The sequence below is a fragment of the Schistocerca piceifrons genome, chromosome 11 (assembly GCF_021461385.2).
Source record: "Schistocerca piceifrons isolate TAMUIC-IGC-003096 chromosome 11, iqSchPice1.1, whole genome shotgun sequence".
Lineage (NCBI taxonomy): Eukaryota > Metazoa > Arthropoda > Insecta > Orthoptera > Acrididae > Schistocerca > Schistocerca piceifrons.
In genome coordinates this window covers 166760509-166779117 of record NC_060148.1, presented here as the reverse complement: position 1 = coordinate 166779117, position 18609 = coordinate 166760509, and the positions used below count along the sequence as shown (strand labels likewise).

Sequence of the window (18609 nt, the reverse complement as noted above, 5' to 3'; positions counted from 1 at the left end):
CAAACAATTCATCTTTGTTATTTCAGGAGTTGATACCAATAGAAATTGATTGTGGACCTGAGGAAATTACCATTGATGATGACAGCAATGAAGGTGGTGGTGGTGGTGATGTTATAATAGTGGAATCTATCCAATCGTCACAAAATCTACCACATGAATTAAATGAAAGCACCTCATTAACAAAAAGACAAACATATCCAGGGTGTACCAATGAGAGGTCTATCATTGACCAAGCACCAGAGCCATGCACCATTCAGGCTGATGTATCCTCTGTCCCAACAACAAATCACAGAGTTTTTGGTGAACTTAGAACCCTTGTGAAATTCTCAGGAGGAAATTCAGTGTCTTCAAGTATGAAAGCTAATGTCATGTGTGGTTGTATCACTGACAAAGGAAACAGTGGTGTTGAAAGAGTTCCAGTGCATGCAGTTTGTACATGTAAGTTACTTCATGTAAAAGATTTCACATTGCTAATTGGTTCTATTGATGAGTGCTGCACAGAGTTTTACACATGTAGTAGCTCATAAGCTCTACTATGTTTTGAGCTCATCACACTGTGGTCATGTGTGGCATGGTGTCTTCTTCAGCTAAGAGAAGAGCAAAGAGAATTAGTAAGTCTCCATTGTGTTATGTGTGTTATTGTACCGCTCATCAATAGGCTGCAAGCTATTTATTTTGTTGTCTTGTTTTTACTTTTTTATTTTCATCATGGAATTTGTGTTATTGTAATAATTGATTCTAGATTTATATTTAACTATATTATATATTGACAAAAGACTTGTAGCAGTATAGCATTAAGTCTAGGGATGACGAGATTACAGTTGAGTTTTTTTAGTTATAAACTACAGTTTTTGGAAGGATAATTATATTATTTCCTGTGACTGATAATCACAACGTGAATTTCTTTCTGTTAATACCACAATTGTTACTGTTTCCAGGAAGAATAATTTATTGAATCAATAATCTTCATACAAAAAAACTTTTAGGAAATTTTTTTTTACCCTTTGAGACTTCTGTATGTGCCTTTTTGGAATTTTTCTCCAGAATACAATATGGAGGAAAATAATGTGAACACCTGTGTTACACGGTATAGAGTGTCTCCTAGAGGAATGTGCATGTGTATATTAAATGGTGCTCAATGAGCTTCTGTATTGTTACTACAAGGAAAAAAATACTGTAGTTTCTTGCAAGATCCTATCAGGCTGGACATGGGTCACATAGTCAGATTCCTGCTGTAAGAGAAAGCACATGGCTGAGTGTTGCACCATGCTTCTCAATTTAGTATATTATAAAATACTGAGACAGATATGTTCATTACATATGTAAATAGTGTGACCCACAAAGCTGAACTCTTTCTCAAATTCATGACTCCACAAAATGATTGATATGTTGGTGAATGCTTAATGGATGAAAGCTGTGATAATGTTAAAAGTTAGTGCAACCCTAGATACAGATAGAAACTGTGTCATGAAGTATATTGTGAGCTGAACAATCATTAGATTAGAACCAAGGCCATTTTGGGTGAAATGCATTGAGTCCAAATCATATCCAAGTCAATATCTGTGTACAGATAAAAATTGTCAGTACAATATTTCTAAGCCACATCACTTTAGGCTTAGTAGTTATATGCAAACACTGTTGTTTCACTCTGCTCACAGTTGCCAAGGGATCTGTCTTTTGAGGAATCTGCACAGTGCACCCCTTTTTGGTAGTGATACCTGTTTACGCTGGGCTTAGGTGAGGAGTGCCCATCCTGCCAAAGGGCCTCTTAGATACCACTTCCACACCAGTGACTGATGGATGTTAAAATTATCACTAACAGTATGTTTCTTTCTCATTCTTTCCTAATGTTCTTCCACACATAATTGTCTGATTTTAGAACATTGCACACTTTACTGACACTGTATTTAATAGCGGCAATCAGAAAGTAATGCAGCAATTTTTTTTCTCTCAACCAAGTTTGGTTGAAACAATACAGAATTTGTTGTACGACTTTGTGGAATACTCCTGCTTCAGTCCCTATAGTTTAATAAAGTTTTGATAGGTGGTGGCACTATACATAGCCATCAAAATTCTGTTGCAGTGGAGGTGTGGTGTTCCAAGCAAGAGCTGTCATTCAGTTTCTTTTGACAGAACACCAGAGCATTGCAGGTATTCAAAAGTGTTTGCAGAAGGTCTACAAGACCACAGTGAGTCATTGGGCGAGGCATCTGTCATGATTGCAACAAAGTACTGCAAACCTGTCCAATGTGCTATGTGCCAGCTGGCTGCACACAACTGTGCCTCCTGCAATGTTAGATTGTAATAACTTCAAGTTGAACAAATATATTTCAAGGAAGACGCAATACATGATAGTAGCAGATCAAGTAAACAGACTGAGACGTGTGTACACTTCAACAGTCAAATCATAACTGAGTCCAAGTAGTGTCCACTGGCTGGCTGGCCGCTTAGGTGGCACTGCTGCTGCATGGCTGGTTGACAGTGCCGCAGGTAGAGGACGCGCGTAACAGCGCAGGGGCACTTTGAAAGATCGGTGAGTCACAACATAGATCAAGCAGCACTCTCATTTGAGATGACTGATGAATCACAACCTAACATTATGCTGTACAACTGGACGCCCATGGAGGTAGTGCTGACACACTTGTCCACCAGTTGAGGTGCTCAAAGGTGTGTGCCTATAAAGAATAATGAAGAACCATGCGTGTGGAATGATGATGGAGAGGCTAGTGATGCAGTGAGGTGTTGGTTCTGACATTAATCTGTGGAGTGGTACCATGTGAGCATGCAGTCCTTCCCAGTAAGGTGGAGAAGGCCATTGCACACAACTGAGAATATGTTTAAAAATAAGGTTTTACACCCTAAAGAACCTCATGCAGTTTCTTTTCATTCTTAAAGCTTCTTTATTGTGATACTGTGGTGGGTGATTATGAGTTGGTATCCATGCTGTTTTATGTGATAATGATTTGTGGAAACAAGAGTGATTGCTATTTATCTACTATATGTATTATTACTTTAAACAGTGTTCGGTTACTGACATTTTTTGGTGGTTTCTTATGTATATCTTTTCTGTGATTGTCTTTTGAGTTTGGAAGTTTTCTTGTTGTGTTAGAACATCTAGCATATCTGTCGTAAAGAAAAATAACCAACACTCATTCAGTATTTACAGGAAAAACACAACAGACACAGTACTTTGCCAATCATCAAACCACTCATAGTCCTGAAAATGAGCACCTCTCGAATACATGCTCCACAGACTAAATACATTGCCACCAGCCAAACTCGGCAACAGTAAGTAGCTAGGCATAATGACTCAAATGCCAGAAAATGATATATACAAAGACTCTCTAGTTTAGTTACAATGTTAAATAAGGAAATGCCCCCTCCCCCCCCTCACTGTAGCGGTAGCTGTTCAGATTGTCCTCAAGATGTGGGACGTGAGGTCATGTTTATAGACAGTAGTGCCTCAAACCACACAGTCTGCACAATTGCATTCACCACGATGGTGTATGACTGCTGCTGTATGACAACTTGAAGCAGGATTTGTCTGAGACAACTACATTTTGCCACTCAGCATACGAATGGCAGTGTTCACATGCCCATGGCATTGGTGGGGTCTGGTTAATAAAAGCTGATGCAATTGCATACTTGCCACCAGTCCTGCCCACAGACGATGGCATCAAACTGTCGATGCAAACATGTCCACACCAGGTGCACTGCTCCAGCACCACACCAACACTGCATATGAAGTGGTTCTGCCTGTAACGACCAAGCAGATCAGATGGCAGTCATCTTGTGTTGTGGTCACATTGTTTCATGCTGTGTCCCAGAGACCAGTCACTTTCCTGCATTCAGATGCAGTCTCATGCCAATATTCCACACTGTGATGCTTGCAAAGCATAGTGGGGCTTGGTAACATGTTTTCCGCTCCACACTGACCTGTCTGGTCACACAAAAGAGGGAACTACTGGGCCTCCATGCACGCCATTTCTCCACGATTTTAATCACTTATTATGGTTCTGCTGTCCTACATGTTCTCCTATCTGTTTTTACAAACAGTAGTACATATCTAGCCTTCTCCCTCCCTCCCTCCCTCCCTCCCTCCCCTTCCCCCTCACCCTGCCTCCCTCCCCTTCCCCATCCACCTGCCTCCCACCCCTTCCCCCTCCAACTGCCTCCCTCCCCTGCCCCCTCCCACTGCCTCCTTCCCCTTCCCCTCCCTCCCTCTCCTTCCCCCTCCCTCCTTCCAGTTCCCCCTCCCTCCTATCCCGTCCCCCTCCCCCTCCCACCCCTCCCCCTCCATCTCCCCTCCCCATCCATCCCTCCATCAGCACTCCCCATCCATCCCCCCTTCCCTCCCCTCCATCTCCTCTCCCCATCCACCCGTCCCTCCCCTCCCCCTCAATCTCCCATCCCTACCCTCCATTTCCCCCCTCCCCCTCAATCTCCCATCCCTACCCTCCATTTCCCCCCTCCCCCTCCATCGCCCCTCCCTCCGTCTCTCCTCCCTCCCCTTCCCCTCCATCTCCCCCTCCATCTCCCCTCCCTACCCTATCCCCCACCCCCACCCCCTCCCCCTCCATGTCGCCTCCCTACCCTCCCCTCCCTCCCCCTCCCCTGCCCCTCCGCTTCCATCCCTCCCCATCTCCCCCTTTCCCACCCTCTCCCCCTTTCCCTCCCTCTCCCCCTTTCCCTCCCTCTCCCCCTTTCCCTCCCCCTTTCCCTCCCTCTCCCCCTTTCCCTCCCCCTCCCTCCCTCCCCCTCCCCCTCCCACCCCTCCCTCCCCATCCTTCCCCACCCCCTTCCTCCCACTCCCTCCCCTCCCCCTTCCTCCAACTCCCCTCCACCCTCCTCCCGCCTCCTCACTCCCCTCCCGTCCCCTCCCTCCCCTCCCTCCCCATCACCTCCCTTCCCCTCCATCCCCCTCCCGCCTCCATCCCCCTCCCGCCTCCATCCCCCTCCCGCCTCCATCCCCCTCCCGCCTCCATCCCCCTCCCGCCTCCATCCCCCTCCCGCCTCCATCCCCTCCCGCCTCCATCCCCTCCCGCCCCCATCCCCCTCCCGCCTCCATCCCCCTCCCGCCTCCTCCCTCCCCTCCGTCCACTTCCCTCCCCACTCCGTCCCTCCCCACTCCGCCCCTCCCCACTCCGTCCCTCCCCACTCCGCCCCTCCCCACTCCGTCCCTCCCCACTCTGTCCCTCCCCACTCCGTCCCTCCCCACTCCGTCCCTCCCCACTCCGTCCCTCCCCACTCCGTCCCTCCCCACTCCGTCCCTCCCCACTCCGTCCCTCCCCACTCCGTCCCTCCCGACTCCGTCCTTCCCCACTCCGTCCCTCCCCACTCCGTCCCTCCCCACTCCGTCCCTCCCCACTCCGTCCCTCCCCACTCCGTCCCTCCCCACTCCGTCCCTCCCCACTCTGTCCCTCCCCACTCCGTCCCTCCCCACTCCGTCCCTCCCCACTCCGTCCCTCCCCGCTCTCTCCCCCTCCCCTCCCCGCTCTCTCTCCCTCCCCTCTCCGCTCTCTCCCCCTCCCCTCCCCGCTCTCTCCCCCTTCCCACTCTCTCCCCCTCCCCTCCCCGCTCTCTCTCCCTCCCCTCTCCGCTCTCTCCCCCTCCCCTCCCCGCTCTCTCCCCCTCCCCACTCTCTCCCCCTCCCCTCCCCGCTCTCTCCTTCTCCCCACTCTCTCCCCCTCCCCTCTCTCCCCCTCCCCCCTCTCTCCCCTCTCTCCCCTCTCTCCCCTCTCTCCCCCTCTCTCCCCCTCCCCTCTCTCCCCATCTCTCCCCCTCCCCTCTCTCCCCCTCTCTCCCCCTCTCCCCCCTCCCCTCTCTCCGCCTCCCCCCTCCCCCTCTCTCCCTCTCTCCCCCTCCCCCTCTCCCCCTCTCTCCCCCTCCCCTTCTCTCCCCCTCTCCCTCTCCCCCCTGCCCCTCTCCCCCCTGCCCCTCTCCCCCCTCTCTCCCCCCACTCTCTCTCTCTCTCTCTCTCTCTCTCTCTCTCTCTCTCTCTCTCTCACTCTCTCACACACACACACACACACACACACACACACACACACACGGTATCAGTAAAGTGCAATGTTCTAGAAATTGAGCCCATAGCAGTCCCCCTGAATTGTTTATAGATCTGACCATCAATGTGTTATAGTTATGGTTAATTATGAAGTTGGCTGGGATGAGGATAAACAAGATTTTAGGAAGACTTTCAAATGGGCATTGGGAGGGTGGGAGGATTGGTGTTCAAGAGGTGACAGGTCATGCATATGTGTGATATCTCTCTTAAGTGAGGTTGCATTAATAATAATAATAATAATAATAATAATAATAATGATACCAAATGAGAGATGGCCATGTACGAGTTTGAGATGCCCCAGTAAGTGGTTGATGTCTTTTGTGTAGGGCAAGGAGATCTATGTGATGCACTGGAAGTGCTGACAGGCTTTTCACAATTAGTTCTCTGGTACCACTAACTGAACCCCCTCTTATCTCTTCCACCTGTGAATTTCACATAGGGTAAATGATTGTTGGTAAGCCTCTGCAATATCTCTGATTTCTCAGATTTTCTTGTTGTGGTCATGTTGTGAGATGTATTTGTGAAGAAGTAATATGTTGTCCCACTCTTCCTGGAAAGTGTTCACTCAAACTTTCAATAGTAAACCTCTCCATGATGCACATCACCACTCTTGTATTGTCTGCTATTGGAATTCTCTGTAACACTCTTGTACCAACTAAATGCACCTGTGACAAAATGGCCAACTAAATGAACCTGTGACAAGTTGTGCTACTCTTTGTTGGACCTCCTCCACCTCTTCTATCAGTCCTATGTGATAAGAATCCCATTCTGATGAGCAGTATTCAAGAATGTTTCAAGCGAGTTTCTTGTAAGCCACTACCTTCATTGATGAGTTACATTTACTTTAGGTTCTTCCTATGAATGTCAGTTTGTCATCAATATTAGATACACAAAGAGTTCATTTCTTAACCTGCACATGTTTTAAAAATGTAAAGTAAAAAAATCAATCATTTGATATCAACAATCTTAGTGCCTATGCTTTCACCCCTGTCCCCTTAACCTCTCTTCTTCTTCTTCTGTTTCTTTTTTTTTTGGGGGGGGGGATTATGGATTCTGTGACAAGTATAAATGGGTAATATGCAACAAAATGAGATGATGCTGCTCTGTTATAATTGGGATTATTAGCACTTCCATTTTCACCTGCAACAAAAGTGAGATACGAGGTATGTCCAAAAAATTCCAGAAGATTCATAATTTTGCACCAATGGTGTATTGGAGCAAAATGCAGTACTCATCCCTGCACATGCCTGTGCTTAATGTATAACTGCAAGAAGTTTTATTGTTCCATGTCTGTTAGTTATTTGTCAGTGACGTAATGAGTGAATGTTGTGCCACACAGTTTGCAAATTTCCAGATGACAGAGTTGGAGGAGCAAGACGCCTGCATTAAAAATTGTGTAAAACTCAAGAAAACCTTTACTGAGATGCTCCAAATGATGCAGGAAGCCTACAGTGGGGAGTGCTTAAGCCATGACTGGTTCACATGACCAGACAGAAGTTAAAGACGACCAAAATTCAGGGTGCCCTTCAAGGTCTACTAATGACTCTCATGTCAGGAGCATCAACAAAATTCTACAAGCCAATTGTTGACTGGCTGTACGAGAGATTGCAGAAGAATGTAACATTTCAGTTAAATCATGCCATGAAATCCTGACACAGCATCTTGAAATGCATTGTGTTGCCATCAAGTGTGTCCCATTGGATCACACAAATGAGAAGAAGCTGATGTTCCTGAAGAGAATCATAATTGGTGATGAGATGTGGGTTTACGGTTATGGTGTTGAGACCAAGGTTGTCTTCACAATGGGTCGGGAAAGGTTCTCCAAGACCAAAATTTGCTCTTCAGGTCAGATCAAATTTCAAAGTCATGATGATAGGTTCCTTTGACTTTGAAGGATTAGTTCATAATGAAGTTGCACCACAGGGACAAAGTGTTAATCAATGGTACTATCGGGATGTATTGTGATGCCTGTGAGGAAATGTGAGAAGGAAACGGCCTGAAATGTGATGAAACAATTCATGGCTCTGGCATCACGATAACGCAGCTGCACATTCATCCCTGTTGCTGCATTACTATTGCACAGAAAAACTAAATCACTGTGCTGCCTCACCTCTCTTACTTTCCAGACCTGAAACCTTTGGACTTTTTCTGTTTCCAATGCTGAAGACCCTGTTTAAAAGGACGAAGATTTGCAATGATAGACGAGCTAAAAGAATACTCACAGACAGCACTTCACACGATCCAGCAAGAGGCATACCAAGACTGCTTTCGGAAGTGGAAACAGCATTCGGAGTGGCATATCAATTGTGGAGAAGAGTATTTCAAATGATACCATACACAATAAGTAAAATGAAAGCATAGAAAAATTTTGTGGACAAAGTTCTGGAATTTTTTGACCAGACCTCACATATAGTGTTGGTCAGTTATGGATATGATTATAAGCTAATAATTTTATGTTACCTTTGAAGGATTGTGGAGGGACTGTGTGCTGCTTCTGTGAAACATTTTGCAATGCTACATCTACTCATTTTGGGTAGTTTAACCATAAATTGCATGATCTAATATAGACCTAGTGTCTTCTAGTTATAAATCTATTTACACTTTAGTGTATCAGCTGCAGTACTACTTGGAATATTGTGTGGTTTTATCTTGTTTTGAAACCTTCTGATGTATTGGGTTAAATTTCCATCTTGATTGTGATAGTTAGGGTCCTACCGTATTAATCCCGATTATTTATTATGTTTAGCGATTTCATCATTCTTTTTTCCCTAAACACCTGCAGAAATTACCTTCTAATCTACTGAGTATAGAATTTTGTATCCTTCACTTTGTACTTTCGTCCAATGTATATACTTTGATGGCAAGCAGTGTTATTTATCATCTGGCTCTCTGAGTGTGTTTCCTTTCCAGACTGATTGTGTTCTGTATAGCATTGGTGGTCACACTGCTTTGTGAGGGGGTCACTATTCCTTTGATGTATGAATTTCCATAATGAAATGTAAACTTTCTTTTGAATTTCCTCATTATGTCTTTTTCGATGATGTGTGAATTGACCTTTGAAGACAGTATCAGTCACAACAACACAGGAGGTAGCCAGGTGAAACTGTTCAGATTCTCACTCATTGTTGAACGACTATTTCAGGATATTAATCATATTATACATAAACTGTGCCCAGCCATGTGAAGCTGTGCACCAGACCGGTTAAATGGAAAAGAAATAAAAGAGAAAGCACACATTTAAAATATGTATAGGAATTGGCTATATGTCCCAACCTTCTCCTCCCCAGTATGTGTCCATCACTTCCCCTCTCTCTATCCATCCCATCCTTCCCCCCTCTATCCATCCCATCCTTCCCCTCTCTTCCATCCCATCCTCCCCCTCTCTTCCATCCCATCCTCCCCCTCTCTTCCATCCCATCCTTCCCCTCTCTTCCATCCCATCCTTCCCCTCTCTTCCATCCCATCCTTCCCCTCTCTTCCATCCCATCCTTCCTCTCTCTTCCATCCCATCCTACCCCTCTCTTCCATCCCATCCTTCCCCTCTCTTCCATCCCATCCTACCCCTCTCCTCCACCTTTCCCCCCTCTCTATAAGTCTCCTCCACCTTTCCCCCTCTCTATAAGTCTCATCCACCGTAAGACTCTCACAGCCCGTCTCCTCCACCGTACGACTCTCACAGCCCGTCTCCTCCACCGTACGACTCTCACAGCCCGTCTCCTCCACCGTACGACTCTCACAGCCCGTCTCCTCCACCGTACGACTCTCACAGCCCGTCTCCTCCACCGTACGACTCTCACAGCCCGTCTCCTCCACCGTACGACTCTCACAGCCCGTCTCCTCCACCGTACGACTCTCACAGCCCGTCTCCTCCACCGTACGGCTCTCACAGCCCGTCTCCTCCACCGTACGGCTCTCACAGCCCGTCTCCTCCACCGTACGACTCTCACAGCCCGTCTCCTCCACCGTACGACTCTCACAGCCCGTCTCCTCCACCGTACGACTCTCACAGCCCGTCTCCTCCACCGTACGACTCTCACAGCCCGTCTCCTCCACCGTACGACTCTCACAGCCCGTCTCCTCCACCGTACGACTCTCACAGCCCGTCTCCTCCACCGTACGACTCTCACAGCCCGTCTCCTCCACCGTACGACTCTCACAGCCCGTCACCTCCACCGTCTCCATCACCGCACGACTCTCACAGCCCGTCACCTCCACCGTACGACTCTCACAGCCCGTCTCCTCCACCGTACGACTCTCTCAGCCCGTCTCCTCCACCGTACGACTCTCTCAGCACGTCTCCTCCACCGTACGACTCTCTCAGCCCGTCTCCTCCTCCGTACGACTCTCTCAGCCCGTCTCCTCCTCCGTACGACTCTCTCAGCCCGTCTCCTCACCCGTACGACTCTCTCAGCCCGTCTCCTCACCCGTACGACTCTCTCAGCCCGTCGCCTCACCCGTACGACTCTCTCAGCCCGTCTCCTCACCCGTACGACTCTCTCAGCCCGTCTCCTCACCCGTACGACTCTCTCAGCCCGTCTCCTCACCCGTACGACTCTCTCAGCCCGTCTCCTCACCCGTACGACTCTCTCAGCCCGTCTCCTCACCCGTACGACTCTCTCAGCCCGTCTCCTCACCCGTACGACTCTCTCAGCCCGTCTCCTCACCCGTACGACTCTCTCAGCCCGTCTCCTCACCCGTACGACTCTCTCAGCCCGTCTCCTCACCCGTACGACTCTCTCAGCCCGTCTCCTCACCCGTACGACTCTCTCAGCCCGTCTCCTCCACCGTACGCCTCTCTCAGCCCGTCTCCTCCACCGTACGCCTCTCTCAGCCACTCTCCTCCGCATTACCACCCTCTCAGTCCGTCTCCTCCGCATTACCACCCTCTCAGTCCGTCTCCTCCACATTACCACCCTCTCAGTCCGTCTCCTCCACATTACCACCCTCTCAGTCCGTCTCCTCCACATTACCACCCTCTCAGTCCGTCTCCTCCACATTACCACCCTCTCAGTCCGTCTCCTCCACATTACCACCCTCTCAGTCCGTCTCCTCCACATTACCACCCTCTCAGTCCGTCTCCTCCACATTACCACCCTCTCAGTCCGTCTCCTCCACCTAACCACCCTCTCAGTCCGTCTCCTCCACCTAACCACCCTCTCAGTCCGTCTCCTCCACCTAACCACTCTCTCTGTCCGTCTCCTCCACCTAACCACTCTCTCTGTCCGTCTCCTCCACCTAACCACTCTCTCTGTCCGTCTCCTCCACCTAACCACTCTCTCTGTCCGTCTCCTCCACCTAACCACTCTCTCTGTCCGTCTCCTCCACCTAACCACTCTCTCTGTCCGTCTCCTCCACCTAACCACTCTCTCTGTCCGTCTCCTCCACCTAACCACTCTCTCTGTCCGTCTCCTCCACCTAACCACTCTCTCTGTCCGTCTCCTCCACCTAACCACTCTCTCTGTCCGTCTCCTCCACCTAACCACTCTCTCTGTCCGTCTCCTCCACCTAACCACTCTCTCTGTCCGTCTCCTCCACCTAACCACTCTCTCTGTCCGTCTCCTCCACCTAACCACTCTCTCTGTCCGTCTCCTCCACCTAACCACTCTCTCTGTCCGTCTCCTCCACCTAACCACTCTCTCTGTCCGTCTCCTCCACCTAACCACTCTCTCTGTCCGTCTCCTCCACCTAACCACTCTCTCTGTCCGTCTCCTCCACCTAACCACTCTCTCTGTCCGTCTCCTCCACCTAACCACTCTCTCTGTCCGTCTCCTCCACCTAACCACTCTCTCTGTCCGTCTCCTCCACCTAACCACTCTCTCTGTCCGTCTCCTCCACCTAACCACTCTCTCTGTCCGTCTCCTCCACCTAACCACTCTCTCTGTCCGTCTCCTCCACCTAACCACTCTCTCTGTCCGTCTCCTCCACCTAACCACTCTCTCTGTCCGTCTCCTCCACCTAACCACTCTCTCTGTCCGTCTCCTCCACCTAACCACTCTCTCTGTCCGTCTCCTCCACCTAACCACTCTCTCTGTCCGTCTCCTCCACCTAACCACTCTCTCTGTCCGTCTCCTCCACCTAACCACTCTCTCTGTCCGTCTCCTCCACCTAACCACTCTCTCTGTCCGTCTCCTCCACCTAACCACTCTCTCTGTCCGTCTCCTCCACCTAACCACTCTCTCTGTCCGTCTCCTCCACCTAACCACTCTCTCTGTCCGTCTCCTCCACCTAACCACTCTCTCTGTCCGTCTCCTCCACCTAACCACTCTCTCTGTCCGTCTCCTCCACCTAACCACTCTCTCTGTCCGTCTCCTCCACCTAACCACTCTCTCTGTCCGTCTCCTCCACCTAACCACTCTCTCTGTCCGTCTCCTCCACCTAACCACTCTCTCTGTCCGTCTCCTCCACCTAACCACTCTCTCTGTCCGTCTCCTCCACCTAACCACTCTCTCTGTCCGTCTCCTCCACCTAACCACTCTCTCTGTCCGTCTCCTCCACCTAACCACTCTCTCTGTCCGTCTCCTCCACCTAACCACTCTCTCTGTCCGTCTCCTCCACCTAACCACTCTCTCTGTCCGTCTCCTCCACCTAACCACTCTCTCTGTCCGTCTCCTCCACCTAACCACTCTCTCTGTCCGTCTCCTCCACCTAACCACTCTCTCTGTCCGTCTCCTCCACCTAACCACTCTCTCAGTCCGTCTCCTCCACCTAACCACTCTCTCAGTCCGTCTCCTCCACCTAACCACTCTCTCAGTCCGTCTCCTCCACCTAACCACTCACTCAGTCCGTCTCCTCCACCTAACCACTCACTCAGTCCGTCTCCTCCACCTAACCACTCACTCAGTCCGTCTCCTCCACCTAACCACTCTCGCAGTCCGTCTCCTCCACCTAACCACTCTCGCAGTCCGTCTCCTCCACCTAACCACTCTCGCAGTCCGTCTGCTCCACCTAACCACTCTCGCAGTCCGTCTGCTCCACCTAACCACTCTCGCAGTCCGTCTGCTCCACCTAACCACTCTCGCAGTCCGTCTCCTCCACCTAACCACTCTCGCAGTCCGTCTCCTCCACCTAACCACTCTCGCAGTCCGTCTCCTCCACCTAACCACTCTCGCAGTCCGTCTCCTCCACCTAACCACTCTCGCAGTCCGTCTCCTCCACCTAACCACTCTCTCTGTCCGTCTCCTCCACCTAACCACTCTCTCTGTCCGTCTCCTCCACCTAACCACTCTCTCTGTCCGTCTCCTCCACCTAACCACTCTCTCTGTCCGTCTCCTCCACCTAACCACTCTCTCTGTCCGTCTCCTCCACCTAACCACTCTCTCTGTCCGTCTCCTCCACCTAACCACTCTCTCTGTCCGTCTCCTCCACCTAACCACTCTCTCTGTCCGTCTCCTCCACCTAACCACTCTCTCTGTCCGTCTCCACCACCTAACCACTCTCTCTGTCCGTCTCCACCACCTAACCACTCTCTCTGTCCGTCTCCTCCACCTAACCACTCTCTCTGTCCGTCTCCTCCACCTAACCACTCTCTCTGTCCGTCTCCTCCACCTAACCACTCTCTCTGTCCGTCTCCTCCACCTAACCACTCTCTCTGTCCGTCTCCTCCACCTAACCACTCTCTCTGTCCGTCTCCTCCACCTAACCACTCTCTCTGTCCGTCTCCTCCACCTAACCACTCTCTCTGTCCGTCTCCTCCACCTAACCACTCTCTCTGTCCGTCTCCTCCACCTAACCACTCACTCAGTCCGTCTCCTCCACCTAACCACTCACTCAGTGCGTCTCCTCCACCTAACCACTCACTCAGTCCGTCTCCTCCACCTAACCACTCTCTCTGTCCGTCTCCTCCACCTAACCACTCTCTCTGTCCGTCTCCTCCACCTAACCACTCTCTCTGTCCGTCTCCTCCACCTAACCACTCTCTCTGTCCGTCTCCTCCACCTAACCACTCTCTCTGTCCGTCTCCTCCACCTAACCACTCTCTCTGTCCGTCTCCTCCACCTAACCACTCTCTCTGTCCGTCTCCTCCACCTAACCACTCTCTCTGTCCGTCTCCTCCACCTAACCAATCTCTCTGTCCGTCTCCTCCACCTAACCACTCCCTCTGTCCGTCTCCTCCACCTAACCACTCCCTCTGTCCGTCTCCTCCACCTAACCACTCTCTCTGTCCGTTTCCTCCACCTAACCACTCTCGCAGTGCGTCTCCTCCACCTAACCACTCACTCAGTCCGTCTCCTCCACCTAACCACTCTCTCTGTCTGTCTCCTCCACCTAACCACTCTCTCTGTCCGTCTCCTCCACCTAACCACTCTCTCTGTCCGTCTCCTCCACCTAACCACTCTCTCTGTCCGTCTCCTCCACCTAACCACTCTCTCTGTCCGTCTCCTCCACCTAACCACTCTCTCAGTCCGTCTCCTCCACCTAACCACTCTCTCAGTCCGTCTCCTCCACCTAACCACTCTCTCTGTCCGTCTCCTCCACCTAACCACTCTCTCTGTCCGTCTCCTCCACCTAACCACTCTCTCTGTCCGTCTCCTCCACCTAACCACTCTCTCTGTCCGTCTCCTCCACCTAACCACTCTCTCTGTCCGTCTCCTCCACCTAACCACTCTCTCTGTCCGTCTCCTCCACCTAACCACTCTCTCTGTCCGTCTCCTCCACCTAACCACTCTCTCTGTCCGTCTCCTCCACCTAACCACTCTCTCTGTCCGTTTCCTCCACCTAACCACTCTCGCAGTCCGTCTCCTCCACCTAACCACTCTCGCAGTCCGTCTCCTCCACCTAACCACTCTCGCAGTCCGTCTCCTCCACCTAACCACTCTCGCAGTCCGTCTCCTCCACCTAACCACTCTCTCTGTCCGTCTCCTCCACCTAACCACTCTCTCAGTCCGTCTCCTCCACCTAACCACTCTCTCAGTCCGTCTCCTCCACCTAACCACTCTTGCAGTCGATCTCCACCACTTTACCTCTCTCTCCCTCCATCACATTCTCCTCCTCCTCATTACCTCTCTCTCTGTCTGGCACCTCCTCCTCCTCATTACACCCCTCTCTGTCTGTCTCCTCCTCATTACACCTCTCTCTGTCTGTCTCCTCCTCATTACCCCCCTCCGTGTCTGTCTCCTCCTCCTCATTACCCCTCTCCGTGTCTGTCTCCTCCTCCTCATTACCCCCCTCCATGTCCATATCCTCCTCCTCATTACCCCCCTCCGTGTCCGTCTCCTCCTCATTACCCCCCTCCGTGTCCGTCTCCTCCTCATTACCCCCCTCCGTGTCCGTCTCCTCCTCATTACCCCCCTCCCTGTCCGCCTCCTCCTCCTCATTACCCGCCTCCCTGTCCGCCTCCTCCCCCTCATTACCACCTCCCTGTCCGTCTCCTCCCCCTCATTACCCCCCTCCCTGTCCGTCTCCTCCTCCTCAATAACACCCTCCCTGTCCTTCTCCTCCTCCTCATTACCCCCTCCCTGTCCGTCTCCTCCTCCTCATTACCCTCCTCCCTACCGGTCTCCTCCTCCTCATTACCCCCCTCCCTGCCGGTCTCCTCCTCCTCATTACCCCCCTCCCTGTCTGTCTCCTCCTCCTCATTACCCCCCTCCCTGTCTGTCTCCCCCCTCCTCATTACCCCCCTCCTGTCTGTCTCCTCCTCCTCATTACCCCCCTCCCTGTCTGTCTCCTCCTCCTCATTACCCCCCTCCCTGTCTGTCTCCTCCTCCTCATTACCCCCCCGTCTGTCTCCTCCTCCTCATTACCCCCTCCCTGTCCGTCTCCTCCTCCTCATTACCCCCTCCCTGTCCGTCTCCTCCTCCTCATTACCCCCCTCCCTGTCCGTCTCCTCCTCCTCATTACCCCCCTCCCTGTCCGTCTCCTCCTCCTCATTACCCCCCTCCCTGTCCGCCTCCTCCCCCTCATTACCCCCCCCTCCTCCCCCTCATTACCCCCCTCCTCCCCCTCATTACCCCCCTCCTCCCCCTCATTACCCCCCTCCTCCCCCTCATTACCCCCTCCTCCCCCTCATTACCCCCCTCCTCCCCCTCATTACCCCCTCCTCCCCCTCATTACCCCCCCTCCTTCCCCTCATTACCCCCTCCCTGTCCGTCTCCTCCTCCTCATTACCCCCTCCCTGTCCGTCTCCTCCTCCTCATTACCCCCTCCCTGTCCGTCTCCTCCTCCTCATTACCCCCCTCCCTGTCCACCTCCTCCCCCTCATTACCCCCCTCCCTGTCCGCCTCCTCCCCCTCATTACCCCCCTCCTTGTCCGCCTCCTCCCCCTCATTACCCCCCTCCTTGTCCGCCTCCTCCCCCTCATTACCCCCCTCCCTGACCGCCTCCTCCCCCTCATTACCACCTCCCTGTCCGTCTCCTCCCCCTCATTACCCCCCTCCCTGTCCGTCTCCTCCCCCTCATTACCCCCCTCCCTGTCCGTCTCCTCCCCCTCATTACCCCCCTCCCTGTCCGTCTCCTCCCCCTCATTACCCCCCTCCCTGTCCGTCTTCTCCCCCTCATTACCCACCTCCCTGTCCGTCTCCTCCCCATCATTACCCCCCTCCCTGTCCGTCTCCTCCCCATCATTACCCCCCTCCCTGTCCGTCTCCTCCCCTTCATTACCCCCCTCCCTGTCCGTCTCTTCCACCTCATTACCCCCCTCCCTGTCCGTCTCTTCCACCTCATTACCCCCCTCCCTGTCCGTCTCTTCCACCTCATTACCCCCCTCCATGTCCGTCTCCTCCCCCTCATTACCCCCCTCCATATCCGTCTCCTCCCCCCATTACCCCCCTCCATATCCGTCTCCCCCCCCATTACCCCCCTCCCTGTTCGTCTCCTCCCCCTCATTACCCCCCTCCCTGTCCGTCTCCTCCTCCTTATTACCCCCCTCTCTGTCCGCCTCCCCACTCATTACCCCCCTCTCTGTCCGCCTCCCCCCTCATTACCCCCCTCTCTGTCCGCCTCCGCCTCCTCCTCATTACCACCCTCTCTGTCCGCCTCCTCCTCCTCATTACCCCCTCCCTGTCCGTCTCCTCCTGCTCATTACCCCCCCCTCCCTGTCCGCCTCCTCCCCCTCATTACCCCCCTCCCTGTCCGCCTCCTCCCCCTCATTACCACCTCCCTGTCCGTCTCCTTCCCCTCATTACCCCCCTCTCTGTCCGCCTCCCCCCCTCATTATATCCTCTCTGTCCGCCTCCCCCCTCATTACACCCCTCTCTGTCCGCCTCCGCCTCCGCCTCCTCCTCCTCCTCCTCCTCCTCCTCCTCCTCCTCCTCCTCCTCATTAACTCCCTCTCTGTCCGCCTCCTCCTCATTACCCCCCTCTCTGTCCGCATCCTCCTCATTACCCCCCTCTCTGTCCGCCACCACCTCATTACCCCCCTCCCTGTCGGCCTCCTCCTCCTCATTACCCCCCTCCCTGTCGGCCTCCTCCTCCTCCTCCTCCTCCTCCTCCTCCTCCTCCTCCTCCTCCTCCTAATTACCCCCCTCTCTGTCTGTCTCATCCTCGTTCACCTCTTCCTCCTCCTCCTCCGCCTCCTCCTCCTAATTACCCCTCTCTCTATCCATCTCCTCCTCCTCCTCCACCTCTTCATTAACCCTATCCCTGTCTGTCTCCTCCTCCTTCTCCTCCTCCTTCTCCTCCTCCTCCTCCTCCTCCTCCTTCTCCTCCTCCTCCTCCTCCTCCTCCTCCTCCTCCTCCACGCCCCTTCTGTTCGTCCCCTCCTCCTCGTCCTCCTCCTCCCCCCTTCTGTTCGTCCCCTCCTCCTCGTCCTCCTCCTCCTCCTTGCCCCTTCTGTTCGACCCCTCCTCCTCCTCCTCTTCCCCCTTACCCCTTCTGTTCGACCCCTCCTCCTCCTCCTTCTCCTCCCCCTTGCCCCTTCTGTTCGTCCCCTCCTCCTCCTCCTTGCCCCCACTGCTCATCTCCTCCTCCTCCTTGCCCTCTCTGCTCGTCTCCTCCTCTTCCTCCTCCTCCTTGGCCCCTCTGCTCGTCTCCTCCTCTTCCTCCTCCTCCTCCTCCTCCTCCTCCTCCTCCTCCTCCTCCTTGCCCCCTCTGCTCGTCTCCTCCTCTTCCTCCTCCCACATTGCCCCTTCTGCTCGTCTCCTCCTCCTCCTCCTCCTCCTCCTCCTCCTCCTCCTCCTCCTCCTCCTCCTCCTTGCCCCCTCTGCTCGTCTCCTCCTCTTCCTCCTCCTCCTCTGCCCCTCTGCTCGTCTCCTCCTCTTCCTCCTCCTCCTTGGCCCCTCTGCTCGTCTCCTCCTCTTCCTCCTCCTCATCCTCCTCCTCCTCCTCCTCCTCCTCCTCGCCCCCTCTGCTCGTCTCCTCCTCTTCCTCCTCCTCCTCCTCCTCGCCCCCTCTGCACGTCTCCCCCTCTTCCTCCTCCACCTTGCCCCCTTTGCTCGTCTCCTCCTCTTCCTCCTCCACCTTGCCCCCTCTGCTCGTCTCCTCCTCTTCCTCCTCCACCTTGCCCACTCTGCTCGTCTCCTCCTCTTCCTCCTCCACCTTGCCCACTCTGCTCCTCTCCTCCTCTTCCCCCTCCACCTTGCCCACTCTGCTCGTCTCCTCCTCTTCCTCCT

The 18609-nt window shown here is 53.0% G+C and overlaps 1 protein-coding gene across 1 annotated transcript in view; it reads left to right on the top strand.

Annotated features, from left to right (window-relative positions):
* Positions 1-18609, top strand: part of LOC124720378 (histone-lysine N-methyltransferase eggless-like) — a 414374-nt gene that overhangs the window by 84565 nt on the left and 311200 nt on the right. The window contains exon 4 of the mRNA XM_047245705.1: positions 27-438. Within this exon, the coding sequence (XP_047101661.1) occupies positions 27-438 (412 nt within the window). The remainder of the gene's footprint in view (positions 1-26; positions 439-18609) is intronic.